Raw genomic sequence first — 27,739 nt, forward strand, 5'->3', positions numbered from 1 at the left:
ACGCTTCCAGTGGAGCTGAAGGTAATGTCTTTCTTCGGATGTAATTCTGGGGGCAATTCTGCAAAGGACAAGGAGAGAAAGATGCTTTTGAGTCTCTGCCAGTTGGTTTTGTTTTCCTTTTTAGCTCATTTTTACACTGTGTATGATTTTCTTTCCCCATTACTTTTGAATTTCTCTCATTTAGTTCCAGGTGCTTGTCATGGTTGGGTCTGATACAGTTTGCTTAGGTCTTTGACTGTGTTCTTTCCTCTCCCTCCCCTTTGTTCAAAGGAGGTCTAAGCTCACAGAGTAGCTATATTTCTAGAGAGACCTGCCACCTTCGCAGGATTTACTGTGGTCATTTTCTTTTTTTTCCCCCCTCTCCCCACAATATGGTTCTTTGTGAATTAAAATCAAGGTTCCTGAAGCTGGAGCTGGAGGTAGGAACAGGGCATGGGAAGCCTGGCCACATTGTGATGAATAATAATGACCGTCTCCCTGTGCTGTGAGCTCTTCCAGACCAATCATGGCCTATTCATCTCTGTATCCCCAGCTTCTCATGTAGGGCCCAGTGCATAAATGATGCTCAGTGAGTGTCTGTTGAAGGAACAAACTAATTTTTGCAAATGCCTTTCCAATTTATAAAGATATTTCATAGAGCAACATGGGGTGATTGTTTTCAAGACTTCAACAAGAACCATTTCCTCCCTCATTTCATTAGGATTGTGAAATTGCTTTGGAATTTTGGAACAGTGATACTTTTACTGTGGGCTTTTCATGAAAAGCCAAAGCATATAATTGCTTTTTTTTTTTTTTTAATGCAAGGGGCCATAGAAGGGAGGGAGAGAGGAGGGAAAGAGTTTGTTAACTGGATACGTTGCTTGTCAAGAAATTTAAATACTGAGTTCTCTCTGGATTTTTTTCTTTGTAACTACAGTTTGCAGCTCTTTTCTTCCTTTTTTACTGGGATGTAGTGAATTTTCAACAAAAGCAAGAGGTATGTTTTCAAGGGAAAAGGACAAGCAGGCAGCAGGGGAAAGACTTTATTTTTATGACCTATGTCTTGACTTGGCAAACACTCAAGATTATCCAGCTCAACCAAATAATCCAGATTGCTTCCACATCAGCCATTGCTGAGCTCCCCTTCCAGGGTGCAGCAGCACAACTCTCCTCTTAGGACATTTGAGGGGTCTCGACTCTTGTTTTGTACTGCAGGAAATGGCAGAGCTGACCCCGCACCCCTCAGCTCTCACAGCCACTGTACATCCGCCTCCGGCAGAGACTCACCCAAGATTCATAACCAAGCAGCTTTTTCTTTTTCTTAAATTGAAGTATAGTTGATTTATAATGTTGTGTTAATTTCCGCTATACAGTTATTCATATTCAGTTATACCTATACATATATATTCCCTTTTTATATATTTTTTTAATTATGGCTTATCATAAGATACTGAATATAGTTCCCTATGCTATACAGTAGGAGCTTGTTGTTTACCTCTTCCATATATAAAATAGTTTGTATGTGTATCTGATGGTGGAATCAAGATTGCTGGGAGAAATATCAATAACCTCAGATACCCAGATGACACCACCCTTATGGCAGAAAGTGAAGAGGATCTAAAGAGCCTCTTGATGACAGTGAAAGAAGAGAGTGAAAAAGCTGGCTTAAAACTCAACATTCAGAAAACTAAGGTCATGGCATCTGGTTCCATTGCGTCATGGCAAAAAGATGGGGAAACAATGGAAACAGTGACAGGCTGTATTTTCTTGGGCTCCGAAATCACTGTAGATGTTATCTGCAGCCATGAAATTAAAAAACACTTGCTTCTTGGAAAAAAAAAGTTATGACCAACCTAGACAGCATATTAAAAAGCAGAGACATTACTATGCTGACAAAGGTCCATCTGGTTAAAGCTGTGGTTTTTCCAGGAGTCATGTGTGGATATAAGAGTTAGACCATAAAGAAAGCTGAGCACCAAAGAATTGATGCTTTTGAACTGTGGTGTTGGATAAGACTCTTGAGAGTCCCTTGGACAGCAAGGAAATCAAACCAGTCAGTCCTAAAGGAGATCAGTCCTGAAAATTCATTGGAAGGACTGATGCTGAAGCTGAAGCTCCAATACTTTGGCTACCTGAGGTGAAGAACTGACTCATTGAAAAAGACCCTGATGCTGGGAAAGATTGAAGGCAGGAGGAGAAGGGGATGACAGAGGGTGAGATGGTTGGATGGTATCAGTCCTTTGGTATTCAGCTTTCTCTATGGTCCAACTCTCACAACCATACATGACTACTGGAAAAGTCATAACTTTGACTAGATGGAACTTTGGTGGCAAAGTAATGTCTCTGCTTTTTAATCTGCTGTCTAAGTTGGTCATAGGTTTTCTTCCAAGGATCAAGCGTCTTTTTTAACTTCATGGCTGCAGACACCATCTGCAGTAATTTTGGAGCTGAAGAAAATAAAGTCTGAATTTATCCACCTATACATATCAGGCAGCTTTTTCTTAAATGACTTAATCTCTAGACTCGCATCACCTTAATGCTGACTTTTTCCATAAAACTCAAGTGTAAAAGTAGGAATATAACTGTATTACTAGTTCCCCAAAATCACTGAAATCATTCCCTGAAATCATGGACACTTAAAGTCCAAAGTCAGCAAAAGCAGACAAACTTAAGAATTTGAGAAAGTGGATTTTTACAGGTGAAGCAAGCTCCAGACTCAGACCAATAACCCAGAAAAGAAATCAGGAGTCAGATGTAAGTGAATTAAACTCAGAACAGTGTCCAGGTAATGACAGTCACAGGTATTGTCTGTACACACTAGTCCACATGCTTCTGCTCGGAGATTTCTTTCCTCCCTTGGTTCTTAGAAGCGTACAGTTTATGCGCGTGAGCTATTTGCTCTTGTGAAAGACAGGCAGGAAGAAAATCTTTTAGCAAGTTTGATGATTCAAAATATAGGTTACATTGACTGATAATCTGTCTCATCACAGTGTATCAGGAAGCATACTGCTGGTACATTGGATGCACAGTAATTTGTAAATACTTACTTTGGCCTTGGCATGGGATGACCTTGGCCTATTGCAGATTCATATTCTGCAGCTCCTAGGGCTGCCATAATGAAGCACCACAGACCAGGTGGCTTAAAACACCAGAGATTTATTGTCTCACAGCCCCAGAGGCTGGAAGTCCAAAATCCAGGTGTCAGCAGAGCCCTGCTCCCTCTGAGACTCTGCTTGGAATCTTGCCTTGCCATGTCCTAGCCTCTTGTGGTTTGCTAGCATTCTTCGGCGCTCCCTGACTTGCAGCTACCTAGCTCCATTCTCTGCCTCTGCCATCACCTGGCACTCTCTCTGTGCATCTCCATGCCATCACATCTTCGTCGTCTTGTAAGAATGACACCACGCATGTTGGATTAGGAGCCCAGTCTATTCCAGCGTGACCTCATTTTAATGAATTATATCTATAACTTGCTTTCCAAATAGAGTCACATTCTAAGGTCCTGTGGGTAGGACTTCAGCACACTTTTATGGGGAAGCACAATTATATCCTGTAACAGTCCTGGCTGTACTTCTACCCCAGAGATCTGGGAATGTTCCCTGTTTTTCTCTTATTTATTTAAATTTTTTAGTAAAGTATAGTTGGTTTCCCATGAAGTGATGGTACCGGATGCCATGATCTTAGTTTTCTGAATGTTGAGCTTTAAGCCAACTTTTTCACTCTCCACTTTCACTTTCATCAACAGGCTTTTGAGTTCCTCTTCACTTTCTGCCATAAGGGTGGTGTCATCTGCATATCTGAGGTTATTGATATTTCTCCCAGCAATCTTGATTCCAGCTTGTGTTTCTTCCAGTCCAGCGTTTCTCATGATGTACTCTGCATATAAGTTAAATAACCAGGGTGACAATATACAGCCTTGACATACTCCTTTTCCTATTTGGAACCAGTCTGTTGTTCCATGTCCAGTTCTAACTGTTGCTTCCTGACCTGCATACAGATTTCTCAAGAGGCAGGTCAGGTAGTCTGGTATTCCCATCTCTTTCAGAATTTTCCACAGTTTATTGTGATCCACACAGTCAAAGGCTTTGGCATAGTCAATAAAGCAGAAATAGATGTTTTTCTGGAACTCTCTTGCTTTTTCCATGATCCAGCGGATGTTGGCAGTTTGATCTCTGGTTCCTCTGCCTTTTCTAAAACCAGCTTGAACATCAGGAAGTTCACGGTTCACATATTGCTGAAGCCTGGCTTGGAGAATTTTGAGCATTACTTTACTAGCATGTGAGATGAGTGTAATTGTGTGGTAGTTTGAGCTTCTTTGGCATTCACTTCATGGGAAATAGATGGGGAAACAGTGGAAACAGTGTCAGACTTTATTTTTGGGGGCTCTAAAATCACTGCAGATAGTGATTGCAGCCATGAAATGAAAAGACGCTTACTCCTTGGAAGGAAAGTTATGACCAACCTAGATAGCATATTCAAAAGCAGAGACATTACTTTGCCAACAAAGGTCCGTCTAGTCAAGGCTATGGTTTTTCCTGTGGTCATGTATGGATGTGAGAGTTGGGACTGTGAAGAAGGCTGAGCGCCGAAGAATTGATGCTTTTGAACTGTGTTGGAGAAGACTCTTGAGAGTCCCTTGGACTGCAAGGAGATCCAATCAGTCCATTCTGAAGGAGATCAGCCCTGGGATTTCTTTGGAGGGAATGATGCTGAAGCTGAAACTCCAGTACTTTGGCCACCTCATGCAAAGAGCTGACTCATTGGAAAAGACTCTGATGCTGGGAGGGATTGAGGGCAGGAGGAGAAGGGTTCGCCAGAGGATGAGATGGCTGGATGGCATCACTGACTCGATGGATTTGAGTCTGAGTGAACTTTGGGAGTTTGTGATGGACAGGGAGGCCTGACGTGCTGCGCTTCATGGGGTCGCAAAGAGTCGGACATGACTGAGCAACTGAACCGAACCGACCGATAGTTGTTTTACAGAGTTTAAGGTGTACAGCAAAATTATTGAGTTATATATATATTCTTTTTTAGATTCTTTTCCATTATAGGTTATTACAAAATATTGAATATATTTCCCTTTGCAATGTAGTACATCTTTGTTGCTTCCTTGTTTTATATATAATAATGTATATCTCCCAAATTATCCTAATTTATCCCTACTTTATCCTAATTTATCCCTCCCTTCACCTTTGATAATCATCACTTTATTTTCTATATCTATGAGTCTATTGCTGTTTTGTAAGTCAGGTAATTTGTATTGATTCTTAGATTCTACATATAAACAATATTGTATGATATTTCTTTTTATGTCTGGTTTACTTCACTTAATATGATAATCTCTAGGTCCACATATGTTGCTGCAAATGATGTTATTTTATTCTCTTTTATGACTGAGTAGTATTCCATTGCATGTGTATGTATGTGTGTGTGTGTGTGTGTGTGTATGCATGTGTATGCTGAGTCGCTTCAGTCATGTCTGATTCTTTGCAACCCTATGGACTGTGGCCCACCAGGCTCCTCTGTCCATGGGATTCTCCAAGCAAGAATACTGGAGTGGGTTGCCATGCCCTCCTCCAGGATATCTTGCCAACCCAGGGATCAAACCCATGTCTCCTGCAGCTCCTACATTGCAGGTAGATTCTTTATCACTGAGTCACCAGCCTTGTCCACCTGCCCCCACCCCATACACACACACACACACACGTCTATCTCAACATACCTCTTCCCCATATTTGCCTTTAGAATCATCTTTCAGTGGCTCTGACGTGCCATTCTTCATTGGTTCAAAAGCAGATATCTCAATGGGAATGTGAACTAGTATAGCTCTATGTGAAACAGTATGGTAGTTCCTCAAAAAATTAAAAATAGGACTACTGTATGATCCAACAATTCCATTTCTGGGTATTTACCCAAAGGAACTGAAAGTAAGGTCTTGATACATCTATGAACCCATCTTCATAGCAGTACTATTCACAGTAGCCAAAAGATGGAAGCAACCCAAATGCCCTTGGACAGATGAGTGAGATATATATATATATATAATTCAGCCTGAAAAAGGAAGGAAATTCTGACACATACTATAGTGTGGATGAACTTTGAAAGTATTATACTAAATGAAATAGTCCAGTCACGCACAAAAAACCAAATACACTATGATTCTACTTATGTGAGGTATTTAGAATAAATTAGTAGAGACAGAAAGAAGAATGGTGCTTGCCAGGGCCTGAGGAGGTGGGATAATAAGAGGTTATAGTTTAATGGGTATAGAGTTTCAGTTTTGCAGGATGAAAAGAGTTCTGGAGATGGATGGTGAAGATGATTGTACAACAACATGAATGTACTTAATACCACTGAGCTGTACACTTAAAAATGGTTAAAATGGTAAACTTTCTATTATGGATATTTTACCACAGTTAGACATTTCCTACACAATTTTTCACGTGTCCCTCCTATCTTTTTTTTAAAAATTAATCTACTTATTTTAACTGGAGGCTAGTTACTTTGTGATGTTGTGGTGGCTTTTGCCATACGTTGACATGAATCAGCCACAGGTTGTCCCTCCCTCTTAATGTCCACCTCTCCTGCTCTCTGACTTCCTTCACCTCTGAAACCATCCAGGCCTTCCTTTTCCTGAAAAACCTTGACTTCACCTCCTGGCCTAGAAGCCATGATGCCTTTTCTCTCCTGCTTTTCCGAATGATATTTTATCTATAGAAGAGTCCATGCCAGCATCTCCATTCTTCACCATTTGCTTCTCTTACTGACCCAAAACCTGGTATCCATTCACAGCAGAATTCTAGAATTTTGCTATCCTACAGAGTTGCTGCTAGTTGCATGCAGCGATTTTAAATTTAACTAAAACGAATGAAATGTAGAAATTGGTTCCTTAGTAGGGCTAGCCACATTTCCAGTACTGAATAGCCACATACAGCCCAAGGCTAATGTATTGGAAAATGTAGATACAGAAGATCTTCATCACCTCAGTAAGTTCTGTTGAACAGACAGCACTGTTCTTGATGTGGACCATTTTTTTAAAAGTCATTATTGAATGTGTTACAGTATTGGTTCTGTTTTATGTTTTCATTTTTTGGTCACAAGGCATGTGGGATCTTAGTTCCCTGACCAGGGATCGAACCTGCACCCCCTGTAGTGGAAGGCTAAGTCTTAACCACTGGACCACCAGGGAAGTCCCAGACAGCACTGTTCTTGAATACGGATTCTCAAATCAGGAGAATCACTTGTTTCGAGGAGGGGGACAGACTGGTTATAACACAGATTCTGGGCCCCACCTTTCGAGTTTCTGGTTCGGAAGTCTGGAGACCTGACAGAGAGTTTGCATGTCTGAGTTCCTTGGTGATATTGATGCTGTTGGGTGTCCTAGAGGAACCCTCTCAGATTCCCACTGAACTACTCTGATACTAATTTAGTGGACTCTTACTTCTTATTTCAGAGCCACAACGGGCATGACAAATCTGACCACAAATTGTTTTTCTTTGCTTTGTCCTACTTTCATGATGATGTTTTATTTTAGTCTCTCACTGATACTGTTTGTCTCTTTGCTGGCTTCTGTCATCTAATTAAGAGGACCCGTCTCCAACCGTGTGCTCACCTCCTTTGGGAATTTTTGCTCTCACGTGTAGGCCATCTCAAATGTATGGGTGGCTGACTCGCGAATAAACATCCCCTTATTTCTAAGGCCGTATCTTCAGGTTTGTAGGATAACTGGATCTGGATGTTTAATTCCTCTGGAACACCCTGATATTAGAAACAAAGCTTCTGTATCTCTACCCTCTCTGGCCCGTGAGCTCATCTTCTGCGGTCTCTGATAATTGTTGCCATGCATTTCTTTAAGTGATGTAAAAATGCTTGCCTGAAAAGCTCCATAGAAATGTCAAGTATTATGTGTACCTGGTCCTTAAATATTCATGCAGTTGGAGAAGTCACCACTGTTGTGTGCTGAGTAATTTCCTTAATGCCTTTCCTCCTGGTGACCTACTGTTTATAGGCCTAATCTGCTTAATCCTTTCTATGAGGTATAGCAGGGGTCATGCACGAATATGCCCATTTTCAAATTAGACGTTAAGGTGCAGAAGAGTTTCAAAGAGAGTCCAGAGGCACAAAGCTGGTGATGCCTCTGCCCAGGAACTGCAGCTCATGTGCATGACTCCCATGCCAAGCCCCCTATTCCCCCGCAAAGCCCCCAACTCTTTTTGCAAAGCCCCAACTTCCATGCAAAGCTCCAACTATTAGAGAACACTAAGCCTCAGGGTCTTGAACATAAAAAGAAATGGCTAAGTTTGATTCAACGTGTACTTCACATAATGCATTTCTGTGACACTTCATAGTAATGAGATAATTACCATGGGTACAGTATTAGAGTATACATATTCTGATAAGTTACAGCTGTAAGAAATCAGTAATGGCCATTAATCATTCCATGTTCATTCTTTACGAGGCTCAGACTAAATGGTAAGCTGCAGAGTTCCAACAAAGCTAAGACAGATTTTATAGTCATCATTTCTGCCATTTAGATGAGGCGTTGATGGGCACAATAGACTCTCCCTAATTTAAACTAATTTGGGCAAACTGCTGCCCAAATTGAGAAAAATCTGAATTGAAGTATAGCAGTAAATATATACTACCTGAGATATTTGAAAGTAACAACTGCAATCCAAACTAGACCATCAAAGGGTTAATAAATAAACATCTTCAGGAACTACCTTAATTAATATATGGGAAGGAATCATAGTACCTGTATCAAGGACTCGAGTCCTTGAGTCCATGAAACCTATTTCTATCTTAAGTAAGTTAAGCATTTCCGCTTATAATCATTATACCTATTCTTTTACATAGTGAGGTTTTTTTTTTTTTTTTTTTACATCAGGATAAACAGCAGGTTGGCCCTTAGCCAATTTACAGGTGAAGGCAAAGTTAGCAGGAATTAAATTAATCAAGTTTTACTACACAGTGTAGAAACAGTGATTGATGCAGACTTTTTCATTCTTTCAAATTTAGGAATTAGTTGCATATTTTAGAAAAGAACCACAAGGTTGAGAGGAAGCCTAAAGTGCCAGTTGGTTCATCATTCAACCGTATCCAAGCTGACTTAGAGATTTTAAAATTCTAGGCTGTTGGATCTGCGAGGGATTTTGGAGATTATTTTGTCCAGGAAAAAAGGGAGGATGAGAATAGACACCTGACCTCCATAGAACACACAGCCTGGTCATGAGAGAAGTAATTCTAGCAGCCCGTGCCTGTGACTCTAACCTTGTGACTATTAGACTCATACCCATCTGCATCTTCTAGGTGACACACGCAATGATCCACACGCAGCAAAGCTGGACAGCTCCTACCTGTAACCTGGTGGAGTAGCCAGTTAACCAGCAGGCACATTTAGACTCTTCATGTAATTTAAGGTCATTTAGTCAAAACCACTCATGGTGGAGGTAAAGAGACAACTATGCACCACTCTATAAATTAGCGAAGTTAGCCAAGATATGGTCACCAGCTGGAAACATCACTGTTGTTAGCATCAGACAGATGCTAACTAAGCATAACAGGAACACTCTCCCAAAGTATCCATTAGATACTAAGAGCAAAAGGAAAATGTGCACAAGCTCTGAGTTTCTGCACCTTTCCTGTCTTCTACCCCGAGCTCAGCACCTGACACCAAGCAGACCATCAGAAAGTGAGAAATTCTTTTAAATGATCCATGTAATTTACACCCTTGGGTTTCTAGTTTTTTTTTAAAAAAAAAGATCTTGGTGATTAGGATTTAGTTTAATTTTTCTTTCCGATTTACTAAAGCTGGGGAAGGGTGTAGTGCCTTCCTGCTCTCTGACTTAAAATGAAGCTCTTAGTTACTCAGTAACTACCTGCCAAATACAGCTACCCTTCTGAGTTAACAGAGCCTCCAGGGTGATTTTGAAAGTGAGTCATTGATTTGAATCTAGAGTCCAAACAGCTGGGACAAGCCTTGGCGATCAGGTAGTCCAGCCCTCTCCTTTTATAATTGAGGAAACGGAGGTCCGGAGAGGTTAAGTCACTGTGGCCTGATCACATAATTAAGTTTGTTTATTTGCTGTGCTTTGGGGCAATCTGGAAAACGCCATGTGCCTAGTTTGGCTTTTCAACTTCCTGACGTTTTCAGTTGTGTGCACTCAGGGTGTTTCTAAAATACTGATAATGATATGTGAATGCAAATCTCATTTAGTGAAATCTGGCAATGTGGGCAGTCTTCAGTGAAATCTATTACTCCACCTTGCTTGATCCTTTTATGTTCAGCTCTTTTTTGATTTGTGGTGTTTGATTAGACAAAAGGTAACAAAATATTCATTGCAGTAAAAAAAAAAAAAATCCTCCTTTCTTTTACATCCACATAACTTCAAAATAGCCCCAAAGTCATCATCTGTCGTTACCAAAAACATGTACTTCGGAACTGAAACCGAGGTGAAAAAAATTCTGTCCCAGGGGAGTTTTAGAGAGCCATAACCATGCAAAAGTACATGGTAACAGAAAATATTATGCAAACTTCACTGTGGCATTATAATGGAAACTGCATCAATAATGAAAACTGCATCAATAATATCTGGATGGCTAGGTAAGAAAGATAAAACCACTGAAATACATACTCTTCACTGTGCGCTGTTACAGTACATTTACAACGCACCACAATTTGAACAGAAAGTTGACAAACTCTGAATTTGTTACAGGCAGAGTAATTTATAGCATGGGGCTGGAGCGGGAATTCTATCATTCCTTGTGCTTTCTCTGAATAGGTTGTGGCCCTTGTCTCTTGGTGCCTCCATTTTCCCTCCGGGTGTCTCTATGAAGTCAGATAAATTATCAATGTAATGTAACATTTACTAAGCTTCATGGAACAGCTGGTCATTATTCAGAGGCTTCTAAATCATGACAGGCTCCTTCTGAGGCTTTGCTTGGAGTCAGTCATCTCTGAGGGCTTCCTTGGTTGCTCAGCTGGTAAAAAATCAGCCTGCAATGCAGGAAGACCCTGGTTCAATTTCTGGATCGAGAAGATCCCCTGGAGAAGGAATAGGCTACCCACTACAGTTTTCTTGGGCTTCCCTGGTGGCTCAGATGGTAAAGAATATGCCTGCAGTACAAGAGATCTGGGTTCAATCCCTGGGTTGGGAAGATCCCCTGGAGGAGGGCATGACAACCTACTCCAGTATTCTTGCCTGGAGAATCCCATGGACAGAGGAACCTGGTGGGCTACAGTCCATGGGGTTGCAGAGTCGGAGACGACTGAATGACTAAGCACAGCACAGTCATCTCTGACTATGCTCCTTTGCTAATGGTTCAGGGGCTAATATGAAGTCCCTTTTGAATTTGAGACTAAAATTGGGAGACAAACACTTTTTGAAAAAACAGAGTGTTCAGCTCTGTACCAGATAAAATTGTTGAGGTTCTTGCTTCAAGACCAAGTGTGTGCTCTATAGGTGTGTGAGTTAAGGGTGACTTTAGCCATTGGCAGAGTCAGACATGCAGGGAATAATATTGGATCCTCTTATGGGCTGCAATGGTGTCGTCTCTCAAACTTCATATGTTGAAGCCTTGGGATGGGACTGTATTTGGAGATAGGGCCTTATGCTGCTAAGTCACTTCAGTCGTGTCTGACTCTGTGCGACCCCATAGACGGCAGCCCACCAGGCTCCCCCGTCCCTGGGATTCTCCAGGCAAGAACACTGGAGTGGGTTGCCATTTCCTTTTCCAATGCATGAGAGTGAAAAGTGAAAGTCAAGTCACCCAGTCGTGTCCGACTCTTAGTGATCGCATGGACTGCAGCCTACCAGGCTCCTCCGTCCATGGGATTTTCCAGGCAAGAGTACTGGAGTGGGCTGCCATTGAAGTTCAAATGAGGCTCTTAGGATAGACCTTCATCCAATCTAATGAAGGTGTCCTTCTAAGAAGAGAAAATCTGGACACACAGAAAGACACCAGAGATGCACACAAACAGGAGGAAAGGCCATGTGAGGACGTAGAAGGTAGCCACCTGCAAGCCAAGGAGAGAGGCCTTGGGAGAAACCCAGCCTGCCAGTTCCTTCATTGGACTTCCAGAACTATTAGACAATACATTTCTGCTGTTTAAGCCTCCCAGTCTGTGGTGTTGTGTTATGGCAGCCATAGCATCTTAACTTCACATTACCAATCACTTCAAATATCTGACGTTTGCAACCAATGTTTATCACTGTAGAATCAGAAGTTAGCATTCCAAAGGATCCCTTCTCCTCCAGTGCCTCTCAAAGCCTCTGGATCAAGTCCAAACTTTTTTTTTTTTTAATTAATAACCATGTATTGATTTCACACATAGTTGAAATAAAACCTTTTACAATCCACGGTATTATCCATGATTAAATACACATCAAAAGTATAGAGAAAGATATTCATTTTTTGATATAATGATGTGAGATTTGTGACTTTTACAGCTTAACAAACAAAGCCTAGGAAGCACTTAGCAAGCATGATATACACTAATTCCATGCCTTTTCCAGGAAGGGTTTCTAATACGTTTCTAGGTTGCTGCTAAGTCTCTTCAGTCGTGTCCGACTCTGTGCGACCCCATAGACGGCAGCCCACCAGGCTCCCCCGTCCCTGGGATTCTCCAGGCAAGAACACTGGAGTGGGTTGCCATCTCCTTCTCCAATGCATGAAAGTGAAAAGTGAAAGTCAAGTCACCCAGTCGTGTCTGACTCTTAGCGACCCCATGGACTGCAGCCTACCAGGCTCCTCCATCCATGGGATTTTCCAGGCAAGAGTACTGGAGTAGGGTGCCATTGCCTTCTCTGGGGGCTAGGACTAGGCTATCATATTGGGAGTTCCACACCCCCAAGGATAAAATCCCAGAGGATGAAAGTAATAAAGCAGTTTAGAATGTGGTGGTGATGGCCAACGTTACCAGACTCACTGGAAATTCTCATTGTGAAACAGCTAGTACTTGGGGAACCCCAGAAAATTCAGTGGTCGTGTGTCCAGTTCCCTACCCAAGAGATGAAAACATCAGATGCGAAGGCTTTTCTCTGATCTTCCCTGTTTGTTGACTCTCAGGACTTGGAGAGCTCTGTGAAACATGAGGGTCTGGTCTTTTAGCTTTAGATTGGAATAGAGGATTTAGGCTTCCACTCCTTAAAGGGCAAAGAAAGGGTCCACCCTGGCTCAGCCGTGGTCACTCCCTGTGCATAACTAAAATCGCTGCCCAGGAAGTCAGAGTGAGGATGTGGGAAAGAGGCTGTGTAAGTGACTCTGACTGTTGCTATAACAACAGTACCTTGGTCTAATTTCGTTTGAAAAATGAATTTCAGCTGGTGGGATGAAGCTGAGCAGCTTCTCCCCACAGATGACAGCCTCCGGAGCTCTGCTGTTTATGGGCTGAGTGCGTGGTGCCCTGCCTGCCTCTGCCCACTGGAACATCCTCAGAGCCGCTTAAATCATGCCCACGTTTGCCTGAAAGTGAGAAAGCGCCTGTCTACACATGGACCTCGCCACCCCCGGGAGATTCATCCTGGAGAGAAAAACCCTTTCCTTCTTCCTGCCTTGTCTCCTATTTGTGGACAAAGTTACTCTGAAGACATAAATAATGGTGATCTCTTTGCTGGCAACTGAAGGAGAGCCCTTAGCTTTCAGCTTTGGGGCAAAAACCTGCTAAGAAAGGGAGGTGTGGGAGTCAGACGCCATCCAGGAATAAGAATAACGTCCTGTCTGCTCACTGAGATGGGGTGTGTGTGTGTGTGAGAGAGAGAGAGAGAGAGGGAAGAATTCTCTTCCTTTGCTGTCTGTAAACTCCAACTTACAAGGAAGAGCAATGTCTGACCTTGTTGAGGGAAACAAGAGGCTTTTAATAGACTCAGAGATCTTATTTCAATACTTTTGTTTTCCAAAGGGAGATAAACACGTGCTTGGATTTTTATTCAAAAGCAGTGTCAGCACCAGGCGCTGGGGGCTGTTTGCATCCCATGAGCTGTGGGACAGAACGTCAGTACGATGGAGGCACTCCTGGAAGGGGCTATAAACAAAAAGGAGAATTTCTCATTAAAAAGAAGGGACATGTTGAGTAAACAGTGAAATAAAAATATTCTTGATTCCTACCCAAGGGAGAGAAAAGTACTCAGCCTCCCTGAAGTATTTCTCCTGCTGCCTCCCTCCTCCCAGAAAATAAACAGATTGAAACCTCATGCTTCGTTCCAACATGCCTGTTCTTTGGTCTGTGTTGTTGGTTTAAGTCTCCAGCTGTGAAGGACGCAGATAAGATCTGATCTTTCCATTTGCCCTCTTCCTCCCTACGGTTTTCCCTTCTTCTTCCCCGACCTCCTTTGCTGTCATTTCTTTACAGCTCTAAATAAAATCCCATTAGGAATTTCAGATTGTAATACAAGGTCATGCACACCGGCGTGTTTGAGTAGCTAATGTATGCAAGACGTTCTAGGAGGAGATATTCCTAAGGAAATTGTTTCTTGTCCTTAGATGTAGTGTCGTGTGTGTGTGTGTGTGTGTGTGTGTGTGTGTGTGTGTGTTTATGTATCTGAAAAGACAGAGCTGTGCGGCGTTCAGACTGTAGAATTCTGATGGCAACTGCAGATCTCAGCGGAGCTTTTCCTACAGAAAGCTACTGAGCAAAGGAAGCTGCCAAGGGATGCACACATCTGCTCCCTCCTGAAGTTTTCAAGGCTACATCTATCATCACTTCTCAAACACATGCTAAATTTGCAGAGTAACATCTTTCCTCATAGAGGAGCACAATGCTTTTCTGTGAATCAGGCAGCTCTGACTCAAAACACGTGAACACGTCCTCCTTAGCCCGTCACGACACCAGTGTCGAAAACATTTTCCCAGAATTTCTGAGCCAGGTTTGCTCGTGTTTGATCAGGACAGGAGTCATCATACGCAGAGCAGTGCAGTAAGTGAAAATGCAGATTTGAGAGGCAGATGCAACGAAGTAAGGCTCTGCCGTGTGTCCTGGGACAAATGACCACAGTCTCTGAGCCCACTCCTCATCCTCATAGGGGTATTGTGAGGATTAACAATCGGGCTTCCCTGGTGGCTCCATTGATAAAAGAATCTGTCTGCAGTGCAGGAGACCCAGGTTCAATCTCTGGCTGGGGAAGACCCTGGAGAAGGAAATGGCAACCCACTCCAGTATACTTGCCTGGAGAATTCCATGGACAGAGGAGCCTGGTGGGCTACACAGTCCATGGGATCACAAAGAGTCAGACACAACTTAGCGACTAAACCACCATCACCAGCAATATACATAAATCATGTGGTGTGATGCCTGGTACATTGCAAGGTCTCAGCCAATTAGAAGATTAAATGACAATAATGTCTTCAGTGAACCCGATTTTCTAATAAAAACTTACTAGTTAGGTCTTTCTACTGAAAACTATGTGAGGAGATTTGAAAGTTGGCATTTGCAGAGATAGTCTCCGTTTCAACAAATAGTTTAATAAATTCACTGAAATACCAATTTGAACTACATATATGGAGCTTGTGAAAAACTTCATTACTTCAGATATAAAGAGTACACACAATTCACCTGACTTGCGATGAAAATATGTTATTTGTTTAATCGAGAGAAAGCCAAGAGCCTCTACCAACATTCATGTATTTGGAAATATGGACATTTGAGGACATCTTGAGACGGCATTTCTCAGGGTTAGGGGCCTTGACTGCCACTGCTCCTGATGTTTTATGATCCATTCTCAATGTGTTGCTGTGGATTCAGGTGGTGCAGGTTAGGCATACCTGAAGGATAAAAGGGTACCTAAAAATTCAGCCACACACAAAAGATTTAAAATGCTTTTAAAGAATGTCTTAATTTAGCAGCTTGCAGCTGGAATTGGGTGGGCATCCACATTCCAAACTGAAAAGAGGCACCACCGCTCTTGTGTGTACATATCTAAGATGACTTGGGAATAGAGTTTGCTTCCCAGATGGCACTAGTGATAAAGAATCCACCTGCCGACGCAGGAGATGCGAGTTCGATCCCTGGGTCACCTAGATCCCCTGGAGAAGGAAATGGCTGCCCACACAGTATTCCTGCCTGGAGAATTCCAGGGACAGAGGAGCCTGGTGGGCTACCGTGCATGGGGTTACAAAGAATCGGATATGACTGAGTGACTGAGCAATACAATATATAATAGCAAAAAGGTAAAAGATCATGGTCATTTCTAAAGCTAAACTCAAAGTCTCCCAGAATGTTCTGCCTGGTCCTCTTCCTTTGGGCTGGGGGCTCAGCAATGCCCCAGCATCCCCTTGGGCCTATGTAGTTGAGGTTTCAGATGCTTTCTGGGAGGGCGAGGCTACTTTTAAGGTGATCCATTTCTTCCCAGAGCATTTCAGAACACAGATTTTTTTTTCTCTTCTTTTTTGGCTGTGCTGCCCTTGTGGGATCTTAGTTCCTAGACCAGGGATTGAACCCTGGGCTAAGACATTGAAAGCGCTGATTCCCAACAACTGGACTGGGACCAGAGGAGATGTCAGGTTTTTAACTGACATCCCCTCCAAAGGCCCAAATTTCCTCTTGATTAGGTCCAAAGAAGCTGTATCCTGGAATGGTCACAGGTAGAGGTTTTAAACTCTTGGCTCTCAAGCAAATTTTCTGTGTGTCTGTATTTAAACTCATATGAATTTTGTTAGGTAATAAAGTTGTTTTCTCTCTAAAATAATGTTAGGAGTGTAAAAGCTGACAAAGCAGATTTCAGACGTTTTGATAAGATTTATCTTTTTCATGTGGGTTGCTCTACCCTTCAAGTTGTTGCTGTTCAGTCGCTAAGTCACGTCCGACTCTTTGCAGCCACAGAGACTGCAGCACGCCCTGCTTCCCCATCCTGCACTGTCTCCTGGAGTTTGCTCAAGTTCATGTCCACTGAGTTGGTGATGCTATCTGGACATGTCGACTCTTCACGTAGATTCCCTTAAAACAAACATATTTGACTTTTCTCAACATACATCTGACATACATTCGCTTTCTGACGTGGTCTTTGTTCTGGGGATGAACCCACCCATCAGGCATACAACACACCCTCAGTTCGTGAGGAATGAAAATGAAGGTAAGTATGTATAATATGGAGGGAGAAAATGATCTAGGATATTATCCTACTCAGAGAAACCTCAAATATAAAAAATAAACATTTTCATGTAAAGTCTTGTAGAAATTCAGCAAGCTCCTACAGGACTCAAGCTCCCCTGCGCTTGGAAATATCTCCATCTAGAGCTTTGTTTCTTGATCTTGTGTATGAGCTATCCCAGAGCATCTCCAGTCAACTCAGGAACATATGATATTTTACTGGGGTTTTTTTGTTTATTGTTTTTTTTTGGTTTTTTTTTTTTTTTTTTTTTTTTTCCTGCCACTCTGTTTCTTGTGGGATCTTTGTTCCCTGACCAGGGACCAAACCCAGGCCCACAGCAGTGAGAGCACTGAGTCCTAACCACAGGATACCAGGGGATTCCCAGGAACATCTGATACTGATATTCATTAGCTTTGTGTGCGTATACATTTTTACTCAAACGGACAACTTCAGAATTTCAGGACTCTGACAGAATTGTTAGTCTAGATAGGAATTTCTAAAAACTGGGAATGTTGGACGAACTCAGAGAAATCGGAGTTTTTATTACGTTTCTTTAGATGCCTGTGGCACCAGCCTGTGTCCCAATCTGGGCCCCACCTTGGGGGATAAAATCAAACTGAGGACGTGGGACCAAGAAACCTGCATTTTTAATAGCTTCCCAAGTCACTGTAAAGTCACTGATCTAGAAAACTGATCCTCTAAATAAACCTCAAAAGATCCTTTCTAAGGATACTTGAATCTAGAAGACAGTTCTGGAAATGTTTTCTACTCTATCTGTATTCTACTAATTAATATATCTAACACATGAATATTCTGGGTCATTCATCAATATATTAAATAAGCAAGTCAGATTTATCCATGTGTTCATAGCTTATTATATACTGATAGAATGAGAAGAAAATAACCATATGAAAACTGATTCTGTGAGTCATCTTCTGGTTTGACCGGAGCAGATTACAATAACCAGAATATTCTCTTGGAGCCTCTAAATTACTTATAGCACCTGCAATTCACCTTTAATTCTTGTATGCTTATATCTCTACTATTTGGTGAAGGAAGTTCACCCACACTTTTGGTTGGAAAGAGCACGTTGGTGGGTGAAAACCACTCAAAACCTGTGTAAGGAAATTTAAAATTTTCAACTATGAAAATATCCAGCATTTTGAGTTCACAAACATGTCAAAACCTATGAACCTGGTAATGTTATGTAAAGTCTCTGGGTTTCAAATTCACTTTTCCTCACCATGATGCTGTTCATATGCTCTCAAGTTGTTTTCAACATAGGTTTCCTGGACCCATAGAGTTCTCCAACATCTTAAGGAAGGGACAGTCTGTGGGCCATTTCCAGACTTTTAAAATAACCAAAATAAATCATACATTTACTTCAGTTCAGTCACTCAGTCATGTCTGACTCTTTGTGACCTCATGAATCGCAGCACACCAGGCCTCCCTGTCGATCGCCAACTCCTGGAGTTCACCAAACTCATGACCATCAAGTCAGTGATGCCATCCAGCCATCTCATCCTCTGTCGTCCCCTTTTCCTCCTGCCCCCAATCCCTCCCAGCATCAGTCTTTTCCAATGAGTCAACTCTTCGCATGAGGTGGCCAAAGTACTGGAGTTTCAGCTTTAGCATCATTCCTTCCAAAGAACACCCACGACTGATCTCCTTTAGGATGGACTGGTTGGATCTCCTTGCAGTCCAAGGGACTCTCAAGAGTCTTCTCCAACACCACAGTTCAAAAGCATCAATTCTTCGGCGCTCAGCTTTCTTCACAGTCCAACTCTCACTTCCATACATGACCACAGGAAAAACCATAGCCTTGACTAGACGGACCTTTGTTGGCAAAGTAATGTCTCTGCTTTTGAATATGCTCTCTAGGTTGGTCATAACTTTGCTTCCAAGGAGTAAGCGTCTTTTAATTTCATGGCTGCAGTCACCATCTGCAGTGATTTTGGAGCCCCAAAAAATACATTTACTTACTTGTCATTGAAACATCATGCAGGCCAACATTTTCAAGTGCCTGCTTTAGGGATCAGTTACACAAACTGAGCGTGGTTATTTGAGAAATCTTTCTAGTTTTAATTCATTCCTACAGTCTTATGAAGGAAAAGGCAAGCTGTTACAGTATGATGTGTATTAGGTGCTGTGGAAGCACATCAAGGGTCTCCAAGATCAGGACATGTGCAGACGAGCTGTCATGAGAGACTGTATAGAACCTAACCTGTATGGTGATGGACAAACGGAATCGGTCAGGTGAAGAAGCTGGCTGAGAGTATAACATATGCAAAGACTCAGAGACAGAGAACAAACACCATGCGTCCTGAGAATGGAAATAATTAAGTTGAGCTGAAGGTTTAGATTTGCTTGGAGTTGGAGGGCCAGTGGAGGGGAAGAAGGGTCAAGGTGATATCTGAGACTGGAGAGGTGAGCAGAGGTAAAGATCAAGTTGTGGAGGGCCGTTGTGTGAGGCTTAGATGATGCTGATGACAGCAGACAGCTCCAAAGGAGCTGCAAGTGAAGAATGGGTTCACGTTTTATAAGGAAAAATCACAGCCCCAACAGAGAGACAACAGAGAGAATCAGTGCAGAAGAGGTAAGACCGGAGCAGAGAGTCTAGTCAGGAGCTGCTGCCGAAATGAGAGCAGTGTTAATGATCTGAACTATGGGAGTGGCGATGGGAGTGGAAGATGAGATAAAAATCTTTTATTAAGATACAAATCGCCAGTGATAAGAACAGATGTACTTGAGGTGCAGTTGGCTTTAGGTGGTGGGGAGAAGGTGGAATAAGGATGAGTCCTGAAAATGTCTGAAAACGCTTCATCATGTTAGCATTGGATCCCAGGGTCACTGATGAAGGCGTGGCTGTGCTTCACCACCTGCGGGAGGGGAAGTGCTTATGCAGTCACCTGAGTCTGAATTTGAATCCAGGTTGAGTGCCCCACCTTGCCCCCCACCCCAGGCTCTGGGACACAGTGCTAACCTCACCATGCCTAAATCTCCTCCTCTGTAAGGTGGTTCAAGTGAATCCTTCCCGCCTTTTAGACTCTGTAGGAGAAGGAGACAGGAATCTGATGGTTACCCCCAATATCGTCCATCTTAAAATCTTCATCATCTTAATAGCAGGATCATCATTTTTATTCCAGGCTCCCAGATCCTCCCCAATTTCATGCAAAGTCAGAGACAGTCCATAAGAGTTGAGTTTGGTTTTGTTTTGCTTTGTTTAAGCATCCTGGCACTGCTAAAAGTCTACAGGAAGAAAGAATATCTTTCTCATGGACCGTTTAGAATCTGCTGGAAATGTCAGCAGAGGTCCAGTCATCTCAGCCATGTTCCTCCTTGTTCTGAGTATCATCCGCCCTCTCCATTTCACCTCCTGTAGACCCATCAGACCAGCACACGCATGACCTTCCCCAGAGGTTTGCTATGTGGATAATATATGATCCTGCATAAAAGTGCTTTATAACCCCAAAGGCTTCGCTGTTCTTATTACTACTGGTTTGGATGTCATACCACTGATCCCAAACCATTCTGTCTCTCCCTGTTTCAACTCTCTCTATCACACACACACACACACACACACACACAGAGTTTCACAGAAACACAGCCATCAGGCCACACTGTAGGCGAGAGACCTATGCTGAACCCACTGTGGAGGAGGATTTGTTTCCTTCAGAGTAACTGACACGCAAGACAGACCCCCACTGTCACAGGCAGTGGGTGACTTCAGCTCCGGGCCCCGCAGTGTCCCTAAATGGGAGAAAACGTGCACGTGTAATAAGCAAGAACAGCGGAACAAGGAAGCCGACACTCGGCGAAGAGTTCCTGTGATTCTTCCAGGAGGGCACAAATCATACTAAGAGGCTTCCATCTTTGGGAAGCAGAAGGGCCAGGGACTTCCTGTTCAGTTTAGTTCAGTCACTCAGTCATGTCCAACTCTTTGCAACCCCATGGACTGAAGCACGCCAGGCTTCCCTGTCCATCACCAACTCCTGGAACTTGCTCAAACTCATGTCCATTGAGTCAGTGATGCCATCCAACCATCTCATCCTCTGTCATCCCCTTCTCCTCCTACCTTCAGTCTTTCCCAGTATCGGGGTCTTTTCCAATGAGTCGCTTCTTTACATCAGGTGGCCAAAGTATTGGAACTTCAGCTTAGGCATCAGTCCTTTCAATGAATATTTCCTTTAGGATGGACTGGTTTGATCTCCTTGAAGTCCAGGGGACTCTCAAGAGCCTTCTCCAACACCACAGTTCAAAAGCATCAATTCTTCAGCGCTCAGCTTTCTCATGGTCCAACTCTCATATCCATACATGACTACTGGAAAAACCATAGCTTTGACTAGACGGATCTTTGTCGGCAAAGTAATGTCTCTGCTTTATAATATGCTGTCTAGGTTGATCGTAGCTTTTCTTCCAAGAAGCAAGCATCTTTTAATTTCATGGCTGCAGTCACCATCTGCAGTGATTTTGGAACCCAAGAAAATAAAGGCTCTCACTGTTTCCATGGTTTCCCTAGGGATTTCCTGAGATAGGTTATTAGGGAGGAGACCCTGACCTGAGTCCTTGGGGCGTGGGGAGTCCCCAGTACATTTCCATGTGTAGACAGTTGTGAGCATGAGAGTTGCTGCTTGCGAGTTCCTCAGCCTACAGGTCCTGTCTCCTCCTGCCCACTCTCCTTCCATCCCCCAAGAGGGACATAAGGAGGGAGTCAGACTCTCAGACCACCTTGCTGTCTAGCAAAGATGGGACACAGGAGGGATGCTTAGATGGCTCTGCTGTTCTGGACACAACTAAAACCCTGATACTGGGAAAGACTGAAGATAAAAGGAGAAGGGGGCAGTAGAGGACCGATGGTTAGATAGCATCACCAAGTCAATGGACATGCGTTTGAGCAAGTTCCAGGAGATAGTGAAGGACAGGGAAGCCTGGCGTCTGCAGTCCATGGGGTCACAAAGAGTCAGACACAACTGAGTGACTGAACAACAACAAAAGAAAAACTGTAACATGTTTCTTCTATAATATCTTTCTTCCATTCCCAATTCTGGTACAGGAAATATATGTCAAGATTTGGCTTAAAGGGGCCAGCAGTGGGGAACTCTAGGCCCTCAAGGAAAAGGAAATACTCAGTGGCTTCATTCGGGTCACATCCTGGAAATGTATTTGATTTGAGCCCCAACCATGCAGCGCTGTTCTACAATCTAGGACATGAATGCATTAGCACTTGGACTCAGGCTTGAATTGCAAATTTGATTTTTGTTGTTTATATTTAAAAAGTTATACAGGATGCTTGGAAAACATTAGGCTATTGCAAGCTAGAGAACAAAAATATATCATTGTACCTACATGTATTTAGAGATTCAGAAACTAATCTAAGTTACAATTGTTTCAGTGGGTATCACTGCATTTTTTAAAAAACTTTTTAATCACATTTTTAAGATAATAATAGCTAAGGCTTAGTGGGTGCTTACAGGATACCAGGCATGAAACTAAGTGCTTTCCATTTTACTTCATTTAAGTTCATCCTCACACTAACTGTATGATCTAGATATTATTGACCCATTTTGCAGATGAAGAAACCAAAGTTTAGGAGAGTTTAAGTTTTCCAGGATTCATTCATCTGACATGTATTTACTGAGTATGTACTGTGAGCCCCTGGGGGTCCAGTAGTGGAAAAAAGCAGAAAAATCCCTACCTTCATGTAACTCTCTGTTTTGGTTTTTTTTTTAATTATTTATTTATGGCTGCACTGGGTCTTCACTGCCGCGCACAGGCTTTCTCTAGTTGCGGTGCGTGGAGTCTGCTCTTCCTTGCAGCGCGCAGGCTTCTCATTGCCGTGGCTTCTCTCGTTGTGACTTGCAAGCTCCGGAGCACGGGCTCAGTAGTTGTGGTTCATGGACTTAGTTGCCTCTCGGCATGTGGGATCTTCCCAGGCCAGGGATCACACCTGTGCTCCCTGCGTTGGTGGGTGGATTCTTAACCACTGGACCACCAGGAAGTCCCTCTAACTCATTTTCCAGTGGAGGGTATCTTGTGTGTGCTTAGTCGCTCGGTTGTGTCCTAATATTTGTGACCCCACGGACTGTAGCTTGCCAGGCTTCTCTGTCCACGGGGATTTTCCAGGCAAGACTCCTGGAGTGGGTTGCCATGCCCTCTTCCAGGGGATCTTCCCAACCCAGGGATAGAACCCAGTCTCCTGCATTGCAGGCAGATTCTTTACCATCTGAGCCACCAGGGATGCTCAGAGGGCAACAATCATAGCTAATATTTATTGAGTACCAGATAACATGTATACATAATAACTCCTAGAGGCGGTTCTTGGGGTTGAAGCCAGGCATTCTGATTCCAAGGCCAACAAGGCTGTTTCTATGTTTTTGCCATGTTCTGCCTCACCCACCACCCCCGCCTCCACCCCCCGCCAGGCCTGCTCTGCTGGTAAGAGGTGAGCCTTGGGGTTCCCAGCCAGACTTGTCTGTCTCCATGGTCTCGGTCACCACTGTTCCCAGAGGAGTAAATAAAGCATTTGTCTTCATTTCTCCATCTTGCCCTGTCCATTTCATGGCCTAGAACAGAATCCTGGATCTGTACCTTTAAATACAAAGTCAGGTTCATTTTTAAGTTGCTATCGTTGTTCAGTCACTAAGTTGTGTCCAAGTCCTTGTGACCCCATGAACTGTTATCCCACCGGCTCCTCTGTCCATGGGATTTTCCAAGCAAGAATACTGGAGTGGGTTACCATTTCTTTCTCCAAGTTATCTTCCAACCCAGGGATTGAACCTGCTCTCCTCCATTGGCAGACAGCTCCTTTACTACTGAGCTACCTGGGAAGCCCTCATCTTTAAGACAAGTGCTTACTTTTTTAAGGTTAACATCCCTTCAAGAAGTCCCGAGGCCCCAAGTTTTACTTTAGATTCTGCACCTGTCATTTCTGACCTTGCCACTGTGTGTTGGAGCTACATTCAAGTGTCTGCCATTCCTAAGATCAGAACCACAGTTTCCCGGTTTGTTCAATAAATAGCTTCGTTCTCTCAAAGTTTCTGCCTTGTATGACAGATGAAGCCAGTAGCTTCTTTGAAGTCAAATTCCAGTGTGTCTTAGTTATGGCCTGATTTCAAGCAATTCAGGAGTGTCTACCAAGCAACTACAGAATATTTGGTGTTGTGATTCAAAAAGGAAAGTGTAGGAGCAAAGGTTAGACTGGATTTTTACTTAAAGACCTCTTCTGTTTCCTTTTAAAATGGAATTCTCTACTTATGAGATGATAGCAATAAAGTGGCACTTCTTAGAACCCCTCATGTCACCTCCAGGTTGGTTTTATTACACGTGTGCCTCCCTGTGTGTATGTGGGGCCAGAGGGAAGACTGTCCCTCTCTTGCCTTGATCCTGGGATGCTCTGCCAAGAGTTGGAGAGGGCCCAGATCGGGGCTGCTCTGCTTCCCACTCCCTCCCCAGGTCTCTCTGCCTTGTGCCTTCAACTCTGCAAAGTTACTAGAGCCTCCTTCTAACCCAACCTAGTCTTCCTTTTGTCATCATCCAGCACATGTTTCCCCACGACCTCCTCTGTGTCAGCCTCCTTCCCTAGAGCCCTATGAACTGGCCCTTGCAGAAAGGAAAGGGACAGACAGGTGAATTAGGTTTATACTTACTAAATCCACAGTTAGCAAGACTTTTCTTAACTGGACTTTGCAGATAAGTCCAGTTAAACAAACACAGCACTCTCCAGGGTTAGATATCCCATTACCAGGAATGTAGAAGTTCAAAGTCAAGCATTCCTTCATGTCAGTGGGGTTGCCTCCCGCTCTGATCCAAACTCACCTCCTTCAGCACCTGTGAATTAGGCAATAGAATCATTCATCTTTGCTGTCACCTGTTAACCACTGCTGTGAACCTGAACTGAACACTATCTGCAGCCCCACAAATGCATAGTAAGCAAGTCAGCCATAGCCCTGACCTTCTTGGAGCTTGCTAAACAGACACTTAAGCAACTGTCCCAGTGTATAGTAAAACCTATGATGGGGAAGGAGAGGTTGCTTGGAAAAACTTATTCCAAAATTTCCATCCCAGTACAGGTGGGTGGAAAGAGGTGCTTGTTGTAGTTGGGGTAGGGAGGGGATGTGAGAGATTTCCTGGAGGAAGTGAAATCTAAGATCCAACCAGGAAGATGAGTAGCTATTACCAGGGAAGGGGCGAGAGAGGGGGAGGAGTGTTTTCCAAGAGAAGATAACAACAGGTACAGTGCCCTGGAAGCCAAAGTAAGCTTAAGACCAAACAACGAAGAATGCCATCATTTAGGAGAACCAAAGAATACAAAAGAGAACAAGGGAAAGAAAGAAGGAAATCCAGGAAAGTGTGATATCAGGGGACCCTTGCATGCCTGCTTTTAGAACAGAGCAGGCTACTATGTCATGAGATGCTGGGAAGTCAAGTACAATAAGAACCAAAAAGAAGTTTTGGGTTATATTAACCATTAATCTTCATTTCTGTGCTATTCAGTAAATGTGTTAAATGCCACATTCTTCAAGGATTTTCAGTGTGCTTTGTAGTATTGTTAATTCCTTGATGTCCTCAGTTAAGCTGTGACAAGAATTTAAGATAGGTATCAACACCTTTCTTGAGTATGGCACATTTTGGCCTTAGACTCCCATGTAGCATTCATTTGAAAAATACTCCTAGATGATTCTTCCCAGTGAGACAAGCGTTGATTGCCTTAACTGTTTCTTTTCTTTTGTTCCACCCTTCAATCTTTAGTTTGCTTACTATCTCTTAGTCCTGTGGACTCTGCTTTTGGATAAAAGCTCTTTGCAAAGAATTTGAATCGAAGGCTGGGCAGTTTTGAAATTAGATATATAACATCTTTCTGATATGTTCTAAATAATTTAACAATTCATTCATAGCGATGCATACTGCCATGCTTGAAGAGTCAACTGTGACTTGGAGATTTAGTCATTCTCTTTCCTGTTTCTTTTGCAGCTCCAAGAGACTGTGAAAAGGAAGTTGGAAGGAGCCCGATCACCACTTAATGGAGACCAGCAGAATGGCGCTTGCGATGGAAGCTTTTCTCCAACTAGCAAGCGGATACGAAAGGACATTCCCACGGGGATGGAAGCCATCAACAATTTACCCAACAGCATACCACTGCCTTCAGCTTCTCCACTTCACCAACTTGACCTGAAGCCTTCTTTGCCCTTGCAGAATAGCGGGACTCACACTCCTGGGCTTCTGGAAGACCTGAGTAAGAATGGGAGACTCCCAGAACTTAAACTTCCTGTGAATGGTTGCAGTGACCTGGAGGACAGCTTCACCATCTTGCAGAGCAAAGACCTCAAACAAGAACCTCTCGACGACCCTACTTGCATAGACACATCAGAAACCTCTCTTTCCAATCAGAACAAGCTGTTCTCGGACATTAACCTGAACGATCAGGAGTGGCAGGAGTTAATAGATGAACTGGCCAACACCGTTCCTGAAGATGACATACAGGACCTGTTCAATGAAGACTTTGAAGAGAAGAAGGAGCCGGAATTCTCGCAACCGGCCACAGAGACCCCACTATCCCAGGAGAGCGCCAGCGTGAAGAGCGACCCGTCTCACTCTCCTTTCGCTCATGTCTCTCTGGGCTCCCCCCAGGCCAGGCCTTCTTCTTCCGGTCCTCCCTTCTCCACCGTCTCCGCGGCCACCAACTTACCTTCTGTGGCCACCACTCCCGTGGCGCCCAACCCTGCCAGTTCCCCAGCGAACTGTGCGGTCCAGTCCCCTCAAACTCCGAACCCTTCTCACACGCCAGGCCAGGCTCCGTCTCGGCCCGGAAATGGTTATCTCCTTAATCCTGCAGCCGTGCAGGTGGCTGCTGGGGGCTCGGGCCCTGGGGCCATGCCTGGCTCTGACCTGTCCCCCGCCGAGCAGCTCAAGCAGATGGCCGCGCAGCAGCAGCAAAGGGCCAAACTCATGCAGCAGAAGCAGCAGCAGCAGCAGCACTCAAATCAGACTTCCAGTTGGTCTCCCTTAGGGCCTCCATCCAGTCCCTACGGAGCAGCTTTCACGGCAGAAAAACCAAATAGCCCCATGATGTACCCCCAAGCCTTTAACAACCAAAATCCTATAGTGCCTCCCATGGCCAACAACCTGCAGAAGACGACAATGAATAACTACCTCCCTCAGAATCACCTGAATATGATCAATCAGCAGCCAAATAACATGGGTACAAACTCCTTAAACAAACAGCACAATATTCTGACTTATGGCAACACTAAGCCTCTGACCCACTTTAATGCCGACTTGAGTCAGAGGATGACGCCCCCGATGGCCAATCCCAACAAAACCCCCCTCACGCCCTACATCCAGCAGCAGCCCCCGCAGCCGCAGCCCCCGCAGCAGCCCCCACCTCAGCTCCAGGCCCCCAGGGCACACCTGAGTGAGGACCAGAAACGCGTGCTCCTCATCAAGCAGAAAGGAGTGATGAGTCAGCCCATGGCTTACCCGGCGCTACCATCCCACGGTCAGGTAAGTGTGAAAGTGAGACACTTGGAGATGCTCTCGGGGTGCGTTTCAGACCGTCGACATGCGATGCTCTGCTTGCTTCTGCCATAAGGGGGTTAATTACCTTCAGACATCCTTCCTACACATCCTTGTGTTATTACTAGGTTTGTTGAGAGTTTTTTTTCTCTTCTTTCTAAGACATG

The 27,739-nt window shown here is 43.6% G+C and overlaps 1 protein-coding gene and 1 long non-coding RNA gene across 2 annotated transcripts in view; one reads left to right on the forward strand and one right to left on the reverse strand.

Moving 5' to 3' along the window:
* MAML3 (mastermind like transcriptional coactivator 3) overlaps nucleotides 1–27,739 on the forward strand; it is a 460,653-nt gene that overhangs the window by 251,583 nt on the left and 181,331 nt on the right. The window contains exon 2 of the mRNA XM_055550335.1: nucleotides 26,031–27,560. Within this exon, the coding sequence (XP_055406310.1) occupies nucleotides 26,031–27,560 (1,530 nt within the window). The remainder of the gene's footprint in view (nucleotides 1–26,030; nucleotides 27,561–27,739) is intronic.
* Nucleotides 19,780–26,847, reverse strand: LOC129630055 (uncharacterized). The gene is made up of 4 exons (XR_008703486.1): nucleotides 26,746–26,847; nucleotides 24,707–24,887; nucleotides 20,049–20,108; nucleotides 19,780–19,939 (listed from the first exon to the last, which is right to left on the reverse strand). It is a non-coding gene; the product is annotated as an uncharacterized LOC129630055 (long non-coding RNA).

The sequence above is a fragment of the Bubalus kerabau genome, chromosome 16 (assembly GCF_029407905.1).
Source record: "Bubalus kerabau isolate K-KA32 ecotype Philippines breed swamp buffalo chromosome 16, PCC_UOA_SB_1v2, whole genome shotgun sequence".
NCBI lineage: Eukaryota > Metazoa > Chordata > Mammalia > Artiodactyla > Bovidae > Bubalus > Bubalus kerabau.